General features: G+C 48.3%; 1 protein-coding gene across 2 annotated transcripts in view; it reads right to left on the reverse strand.

Annotated features, from left to right (window-relative positions):
* cnih3 (cornichon family AMPA receptor auxiliary protein 3) overlaps positions 1 to 10,000 on the reverse strand; it is a gene marked incomplete at both ends in the record, with an annotated part of 73,418 nt that overhangs the window by 31,769 nt on the left and 31,649 nt on the right. For both annotated transcript variants that reach the window (XM_083933993.1, XM_083933994.1), the window contains one exon: positions 5,761 to 5,808. In XM_083933993.1, coding sequence (XP_083790119.1) covers positions 5,761 to 5,808 — 48 coding nt within the window. The remainder of the gene's footprint in view (positions 1 to 5,760; positions 5,809 to 10,000) is intronic.

The following is a 10,000-nucleotide window of genomic DNA, read 5'->3' on the forward strand; positions in this document are numbered from 1 at the left end:
ACGGGCTTTCCAGGCGTCCCAAACCCATCAGAACACACCGCGCTCTACTGGCACACGTCCATATGCCTTCATGTGGATCAAATAGGTGTGCCAACCTAACGAAAGGCTGCCAAGGCTTTTAACCAAATCAATCAGGACCACCGTGCTGCGACGGTGCCAGTTGGAGAGAGCTGAATAGTTTGAGCAGAGGAAAGACGAGCCCCGGAGAAAGGAGGAGAGAAACCCTCACAATGCAGCAGAGCCTCCTGCAATCAGGGCCGCGGGCGTCCGCACTGACAGGCACACCACGCAGCGGAGTCAAAATATAGCTCAGGAATTGTGTTAATGAAGTTCAAAAGCAGTGAGAAGATGCATGACTTGGATCAGATCGGGGGTGTCACACTCGAGTGGGCCAGACCAGTAGAGCCGCAGCGTAACAGCCGCAGATGATGACGACCCCATTTATTTTTGTTTGGGTGCAAAAAATTTACAATTAGTTAAGTATCTTTTTACTTTGGGTGGGAATCTTTGGGTGACCAGACTCCTCCAGATGGTCTCAGCAGATCCATCTGGACTCTGGTCTAAAGATCTTTGTGAAGGGGTGAAAATCCTGGTTTCTGATTGATTTTTAGGAGCCACAGACGGCTCATTTGGTCGCAGCAGTTAGAAAATACACGTGTTTGTGGACACTTTTCTTCCTGGCTGGATATTTGGGCCCAAACACAAAGACGCTAACCTGACTCCTCCAGATGGATGAGTCTCCTGGTCTCAGCAGATCCATGTGAACTCTGGTGTAAAGATCTTTAATGAAGGGGTGAAAATCCTGGTTTCTGATTGGATAAACCATCTGTCTGTCACCAACATACGGGCCAAACCAACCAATCAGATGAGTGAAGCGTGTGACGTGCTAACAGCGTGGAGGCAAAGCTCAGAAAGGAAACAACATGTGGGTAAACAGAGGTGCTTGAAATCGTTGAAAATGCTTTGATTTGAATGTTTCCAAGGTTTGGAAAGTGCACATAGTGACGCTGGCCCTCATTTATCAAACTTGCGTGGAAACGGGCGCAGATCTGAGCGCAGAATTGGTCGTACAACAGGACCCACGTGTGATTTATGTAACATTCGTATCTGACCGATCTCAGCGTACGAATGAGCGGGCCTTGATAAATGTGGCGGATGAATTCGATCGTCATTAAAATGTTACGCCCTTAAATATTCCTGGTTCGAGTCCTCGCCCACTGAGGTCAAACACGGAGAGAAGAGAAACACTTGTACGAAAATAAACTTTTCTGACACACAGATCGGCATCCTGACATCAAACAAATCCACAGGCTCAAATGTGCGACACGATCTCAGACCTGACGTGAGATTTGATCGTAGCTCCCGCTCACGTCCAAATTGATAAATGCCGACGTTTGCCAGGAAATGGTCGTACGCACGTTTTTCTGCCGTACGTTCGTTTGATAAATGAGGGCCAGTGTGTCTGTATTTGCATTTGTTTCACAACAAATAGCTATAGAATAGAAATTTGGTTTCATTTCGTGTCCTTCTGGTGTTACAAAACACATTTTTAGTTGTTTTTAGCAAAAAAACGTCTCTTTTAATGTGATAAAAAAAATGGAAAATATGCATTTTCAATATGTATTTGTTCATTGATGACTCTAAATCACCCGTAGGTGTGAATGGTTGTCTGTCTCTGTTCGTCTCTATGTGTCCTGTGATAGACTGGTGTCCTGTCCAGGGTGGACCCCGCCTCACGCCCGATGTCAGCTGGGATCGGCCCCACGACCCCGACAGGGACAAGAGGTTGAAGATGGATGAATGAATTTGTAGAAATATGTAATTGATCAGCCCTGAGGTGCTGGGAAAGCTTGAAAATAGACGTTAAAAGTGCTTGAAATTGCAAAAATAGGATATTTTCCATCAACAGTCTCTTCTGTTTCACTTCAATCCACCAAAGAAACCAACGCTAATTGGTTCAAACTGCTCAAACGTCACCAGACTGATCTGAGAGTGAAACACGACGGAGCTCAGAGACCAGGATCAGGACGGTCCATGCTTCAGGATCTGCTCCAGTTCTGATTACGGCATGAAAACATCAGATTATACCTTATTTTTTGAAAACTGATGACGTAAACACACAAATCTAAGACCTAATGTACTTGAGTCATGCTTAACTTCCACAGTTTTTAAGTACATCTCAATTCTCAGTGACTTCCATAATAAAAGTGCTATTAACTTAAAGCTCCAACTTTTAAAACATCCAATCTGTGCTCCTTCCAACCGCCCCCCCCTCGCTCCGTCCTGCTCCGGCGCCAGGTGACGGTTCAGAATATAAAAGTGTAATGGAAGGTAATGCAGTAAGGCTGTCGTGCGCTCTGTACTGCTCTCAAATATTTAACGTGATCCTTGCTGAGTGAGCACACGTGTAGGTAAGATTCAGGTCACACCTATAGTTCCGCAGACTACATTCAGGGCTGACGGTGCGATCCGCTGATTAGCTCGGGGCTGGTTGAGCTGTTCAGTGTTTTAGCCGCACTCAGCTGTTAGCGACTCACCGCGTTTTCCCCGTTAATGGTTGCTACACAGAAAAAAACGGTCTTGATGGATTTCACTTTAAATACCCAGTCATCAACGGGTTATTACCGTATTTTCCGCGCAATAAGGAATCTCATCTCATCTCATCTTCAGCCTCTGATCCCGGATCAGGTCTCAGCAGCAGCAGCTCCAGCAGGGACCCCAAACTTCCCTCTCCCGGGCCACATTAACCAGCTCTAACTGGGGGATCCTGAGGCATTCCCAGGCCAGTGTGGAGATCTAATCTCTCCACCTGGTCCTGGGTCTTCCCGGAGGCCTCCTCCACTATAAGTATGGTATGGCACGATAAGGAGCATAGAACAGACGCTACAGTGGACGCTGGGGTCACGTTCTGCATCCATTAGATGGAGCTGCGCTAAAGGGAACTTTAACAACACAGTCAGGGGAGGTCGTGTTGTTGCTTCCTCCACTTCGGCACCATTGATTGGTTCATGTTCAACTCTCTGGCTGCTGCTCTATTCCCGTGTTCTCCTGCGTGACTAATGGCCTTGAGTGTAAACTCTGCGTCGTAAGCGTGTCTCTCAACAGGAGCCATTTTGGGCTCTTTACACAAACACACTGCTTCGCGCAGTCGTATATCTCAACATGCACCGCGTGTTACTTCTTCTACGGGGAAAATAGAGTCGGCAGCTGCTCACCGTAGTTGGAGACCTGTTGTGGCTCAATATTGGTCCATATATAAGGAGCACCGGATTATAAGGCGCACTGTCGGCTTTTGAGACATTTAAAGGTTTTTAGGTGCAACTTATAGTGTGGAAAATACGTTCATATATCATCGTTCTCACAGCGGTCGCAAGGACGGTGATGGGGAATGGATCTGATTTAGCACCACATTGTAGTGGCCCAGATTGGACTGTAACAAAATCAGATTTTTGAGTCCACATTACTGTGAAAAAATCGGATCTGTATGACACATTTGGGCCACATACACTTGTAATGTGAACGCAGTCGTCAGGGGGGAGCAATCTGATGATGTATTGATTTCATCACAGCTGAAGAAGAAGGAGATCTCTGGCTTTAGCAGATGCTTCTTCATGGAAACACGTATCGATTGAAATGTGGTAGCACAAAATACCCACGGTCGGTAGGTCACAGCTGCAAAGACAGTGCATCCGGTTGTGTGTGTGTGTGTGTGTGTGTGTGTGTGCATGCACAGTATTGTATGTTACTTTATCTGTTTGTGTGCGTTCATGTGTGTTTGTTTCTGCACATCACTGGAGGGAGATCGTCCTCCCTGGGGGCCAGCAGAGGGCCCGAGGGCCCGGGGTTAACAACGCTGATAACCAAGATCAGCTGTTCAACCGATGAACCCCCAGCATAAACAGCCACACACACACACACACACACACACACACACACACACACACACACACACACACACACGCGCGCACACACACACACTTGCGAGCATGAGACATGCACACGCAGAGAGGTGGAGCGAGAAACAGATGTCACACTGATGCTGGGAGGAGGCCTCTTCTCATCCTCATACTGAGTCCTCGAGGCAAACTGTCTGCACACACACACACACGCACACGCACACACACACACGCACACGCACACACACACTGCAGAGCAAAGCACAGAATCTCTCAATCTCTGTCTCCTCTTTGATGTTAGTGCAACATGAGGCAAGAAGACAAAGGAAGCGTCACTGTGCAAATTGCGTTGCACGGTAAAGCGATTCTGGAAAGGTACCGCCTGCCGACCATCGTGGGATTATTTCTAAGGGCGCACTCCCACTGTGCCTCTGTACCGTGCCCCAGCACATGTCACGGCTAAAGTCTGGCTCCTTTGACCAGTGTGAGTGCAACCGTACCGCGTCTAAGAGCGGCACGCTTGCCGTCCCCCGCCCGTTTGGGAGAGGTGGGTTTTTGTAAAGCACGTTTGCACATGTACGAGCACGAGCGTGCGCACGTGTATGAGCACGAGGCCTACGGCGGTTCTGAGGTCATTTCCTGTGCGCCTGTTGGGACGTAGAAAAAAGAAGGAGGGACCATGCGCGGACATTTAAAACAATGGCGGCGAAAGGTTCACGTTGGTGTGATGCGGAGGTGGAGTGTTTACTGCAGATTTGGTCGATGAAAAGATTCAAAAACAGTCGACAAGACGCGCAAAAACTCCGAGGTCTACGGAAAGATTTGGAAACAAAGCCACGCATCGCCATGACGTCATCAATGCGTGTGACGTGTTACGGCGTGATGACGTATAGGCAGCAAGAAGCATTCTCCGAGGCCCAGGTAGTGTGAGTACAAACGGGCCTGGAGGGGGGGACAAGGACCCTAAAGCACGGGGCACGGGACGCACGCACAGTGGGAGGGTGCCCTGAGGCCCAGTTTAGACAAAGATGATTGAGAAAGGAAACGTTCTCACTTTCCATTCTGCACAGCTTTCCGCCGTGGTATCACTTCAGTATCGGTATCCAGATACTTCAGACAGATTCCGTACCAAAGTCATAATTTTGGTATTGTACACTAGTGCAAGATCGGTTGTATTCCTGATGTCGTCTTCATCCATTTTGAAAGTTGAAGTTTCTTCTTGTCAGACAGGTTAGTTCTATGGTAACGACGTCCTCTTCCCTTTCCTTCGCTGACAGTTTGAACTCCAGCCTTCCTCAGAGCTGCTTTTATCTTCCAGGTATGACGTGTTTTATGAAAACAGCTGAAACTTCAAAATAAAGTTCCCCGGCACCAGGGCGAGATACGGACACAATGGGGTCTGGGAACTTTATTTTGAAGTTCAGCTGTTTTCATTAAAAACGTCATACCTGGAAGAAAACAGCAGCTCTGAGGAAGGCTGGAGTCAAAACTGTCAGCTAAGGAAAGGGAAGAGGACGTCGTTACCATACAACTAACCTGTCTGACAAGAAGAAACTTTAACTTTAAAACACTTGGACAAATGGAAAAGTCATTCAGAATGGAACGACTGAGAGCAGAACCTGTAGAATACGGATATGCAGCACTAAATACTCACATAACCCCAAATCTAAAACTCAATCGTCAGCAGAATCCTTGCATATAATACTGCCATGTATTCATGAAGCCAAAACATGTTCAATACATTTAAAAGAACCAGATATCAGATTTGTTTTTCAACGTCTTTTTACGTCCTTGGAGTAAACGTGACGAGCCGTGCACGGTCACATTCAGAAACAACACAACCAGACGTGCTTTGTCCTCTTACCTTCCTCAGCAGGTTGCAGATCCTCTCGATGTTCCGCAGTCTCTCCCTCTGTGAGGAGACAAAGAGGGAGACGTCAGCTTAAAACCTCCCAGGATTCACAGAACAGTTCGTATCCATGACTCAGTGAGTTGAGTTGGACATCTGGTGTCCAAGCCCCATTTGATCTGGGGCAGAATCACTAAGCATCTCTGTCTTTTTGATCAGTTTTTAGTTTAATTGTAATGGTATTTTATTTCACACACCAAAGCGCATTTTGTTAGGGTGAGGGTTAAGGTCAGGGTGATGGGGTAGTGTTAGGGTCAGGGTGAGAATCAGGGTGAGGGGGTAGTGTTAGGGTCAGGGTGAGAATCAGGGTGAGGGGGTAGTGTTAGGGTCAGGGTGAGGGGGTAGTGTTAGGGTCAGGGTGAGGGGGTAGCGTTAGGGTCAGGGTGAGGGGGTAGCGTTAGGGTCAGGGTGAGGGGGTAGCGTTAGGGTCAGGGTGAGGGGGTAGCGTTAGGGTCAGGGTGAGGGGGTAGTGTTAGGGTCAGGGTGAGGGGGTAGCGTTAGGGTCAGGGTGAGGGGTAGCGTTAGGGTCATGGGGAGGGGGTAGTGTTACGGTCAGGGTGAGGGGGTGGTGTTAGGGTCAGGGTGAGGGGGTAGCGTTAGGGTCAGGGTGAGGGGGTAGTGTTAGGGTCAGGGGGTAGTGTTAGGGTCAGGGTCAGGTTGAGGGGGTAGTGTTAGGGTCAGGGTGAGGGGGTAGTGTTAGGGTCTGGGTGAGGGGGTAGTGTTAGGGTCAGGGTGAGGGGGTAGTGTTAGGGTCAGGGTGAGGGGGTAGTGTTAGGGTCTGGGTGAGGGGGTAGTGTTAGGGTCAGGGTGAGGGGGTAGTGTTAGGGTCTGGGTCAGGGGGTAGTGTTAGGGTCAGTGTTAGGGTCAGGGTGAGGGGGTAGTGTTAGGGTCAGGGTGAGGGGGTAGTGTTAGGGTCAGGGTCAGGGGGTAGTGTTAGGGTCAGGGTCAGGGGGTAGTGTTAGGGTCAGGGTCAGGGTGAGGGGGTAGTGTTAGGGTCAGGGTGAGGGGGTAGTGTTAGGGTCAGGGTCAGGGTGAGGGGGTAGTGTTAGGGTCAGGTTGAGGGGGTAGCGTTAGGGTCAGGGTGAGGGGGTAGTGTTAGGGTCAGGGGGTAGTGTTAGGGTCAGTGTTAGGGTCAGGGTGAGGGGTAGTGTTAGGGTCTACATCGGCCTATTTGCCGGGGAACTGAAAGGTCCTATGTTCCCCTGTCACACACAAAAGCGGGGAACATAGGACCAGGTGAACATAGGACCAGGGGAGCATAGGTACGCCCCCTTGTGGGGTTGTGATCCATATTTTAGCCCAGAAGAAGAAGAAGATATTTATCCAGCTTCTGATTTGAAAAACCACGGGAACAACTGGAAAAACCAAGAACACGATGGCCACGCTCGGAGCAAGCACTTTCAGCTCAGCACATGTGCTTTGGTCGCGCTCCAAAAACAACCTTACAGGTGCAATGTTTCATCTATGGCCAGATGTGTTTTGTTTAAAACGTCTAAAAATGTAGAAAGATTACCAACAGAGTATGAATAAGTAAGTACTTCCACGGATGAGATGAGCAGCTATGGAGCAAGCCGCTCACTAACTCTTTGTTCTCTGGATCCTTCTGTTGAATATGGACCGGGCTCCTGAAATTGGGCCTTTGATCCGTAAATTCACGTTAAACACAAAGGGAAAATCTCCTTTACCCACATGTTGTTTCCTTTCTGAGCTTTGCCTCCACGCTGTTAGCACGTCACACGCTTCACTCATCTGATTGGTTGGTTTGGCCCGTATGTTGGTGACAGACAGATGGTTTATCCAATCAGAAACCAGGATTTTCAGGTTAGTGACCAGTCAGGCCTAGTCCCATTTATATGCGGTCTAATGGGGTCAGGTTTATGGTATAGGTACAGGTCTCAGATCAGCTTTCTAATGAATAGGGGATCCAAACGGGCTTTCTACGCACTCCTATCATGTGGTGTGTCATAATTACTTTCTTTCCGTTGGTTTTTCTGTTGGTTTTTCTTTCGTTCTGTTGGTTTTTCTGTCTTTCTGTCACCTACCAGTGCTATGATGATCAAAACAAGCACATTGATGCCAATGGCAAGATCTACCTGTCTTTAAACCGAACTCTTATGGCGGTATCTAAAAGATATCTCCGTCCACATGAAACCGCACTTTAACAATAAGTTCACCCTGGACTCCGCTCACAAAAACACTCTGGTTCCAGGAGCAAGAACTGTGGTTAGTGTGGCTGAAAGGACGAACTGTGCAGAGGCACCTGCGCTCGTGTGGACGGACCTCGGAGAGCTTTTCTCCAGCACTCGCTGTGACATTGTGTTTCCATACGTTGCTACATTTCCATACTTGAGTGTCCACGGCTGATGTAATAATGTGTAGAACGCTTAAATCAGCACTTAACACAATGCTGACTCTTAACAGCCGCCATTTCACCAAAGCTTTTAACATCATCATCAAATATTAACTCATTCCTATAGAGACGCGTTCTGGACGTGACCGTGCGCCTCAGGGGGCAACGCGTAACTCCAGCTGCTTATAAATCATATATTGATCTGAGCGCTCAGGCATTTTGACTTTATCTCATAAACGGGCTGCAAACGTCAACAACAGAGGCTCCGTGGGAACGATAAAATATATAATAATAAATTCATACAGGACATGAAAGCCCGTACGTCTAAAGCTGGACGGATATTTAGTCACCGCACAAGAAAAACAGGATTAAAATGGATTAAAATGCGCTGGAATAATTGGAGTAAAGCACTCTGCTGCATATTAACACTGCATTTATATGTGTTTCTGATATTCAACAGTATTTATATACTGTACATATAACAGTATTTGTACCTTTTCATTTAAAACCACAGTCTGTCTCCCTTGCTTTTGACTGACATTGCTTCGAGGATACGTATGCGATATCTCTTAGTTACAGAACATCTGGTTTTGGTTTTACGACCCATGACTTTACTGTGTTTTTTCATTGGTACCTCCCTCCGACACGGTGCTGTGGTGGTTAGCACTGTCGTGTCACAGCGAGAGGGCTCCTGGTTTGAATCCCTGCTGGGGCCCTTCTGTGTGGAGTTTGCATGTTGTCCCCGTGTCTGCGTGGGTTTTCTCCGGGTTCTCCGGTTTCCTCCCACAGTCCAAAGACGTGCAGGTGTTCGGTTCATTGATGACTCTAAATCACCCGTAGGTGTGAATGGTTGTCTGTCTCTGTTCCTCTCTATCTGTCCTGTGATAGACTGGCGTCCTGTCCAGGGTGGACCCCGCCTCACGCCCGATGTCAGCTGGGATCGGCTCCAACCCCCCGTGACCCCGACAGGGACAAGAGGCTGAAGATGAACGAATGACCTCCCTCTAATCTCTGAGTATGGTGGGCAGAAACAGGACTATTATTATTGCTTTTATGCCGATGTGACTTGTTCTGCAGCCCTGTGGGGAAAAATGAATGAATACTCCTTTATGCAGAGATCCTCACACGTGTTCCTCAAACGCTGAGCGTCTGCGTAGACTCCCCTAAAATATGGATCACTATTTTTAAGGAGTGCAGACTGAGGCGGAGGTTTCTCCTGGAATATGTTTAATTTATGTCTGCGCTCTAAATAATGAAGACAGAGGTTCCTGGAGGCTGCAAACACGGCTGAGGTAAGACTACGGTAACAGTGTGGAGAGGTGACGCCACGGTAACAGTGTGGAGAGGTAACACCACGGTAACAGTGTGGAGAGGTAACACCACGGTAACAGTGTGGAGAGGTGACGCCACGGTAACAGTGTGGAGAGGTAACACCACGGTAACACCACGGTAACAATGTGGAGAGGTAACACCACGGTAACAGTGTGGAGAGGTAACACCACGGTAACACCACGGTAACAATGTGGAGAGGTAACACCACGGTAACAGTGTGGAGAGGTAACACCACGGTAACACCACGGTAACAGTGTGGAGAGGTCACACCACGGTAACAATGTGGAGAGGTAACACCACGGTAACAGTGTGGAGAGGTAACACCACGGTAACAATGTGGAGAGGTAACACCACAGTATCAGTGTGGAGAGGTAACACCATGGTAACAGTGTGGAGAGGTGACGCCATGGTAACAGGGTGGAGAGGTAACACCACGGTAACAGTGTGGAGAGGTCACACCACGGTAACAGTGTGGAGAGGTGACGCCATGGTAACAGTGTGGAGAGGTAACAC

Source organism: Echiichthys vipera (genome assembly GCF_963691815.1).
Source record: "Echiichthys vipera genome assembly, chromosome: 19".
Lineage (NCBI taxonomy): Eukaryota > Metazoa > Chordata > Actinopteri > Perciformes > Trachinidae > Echiichthys > Echiichthys vipera.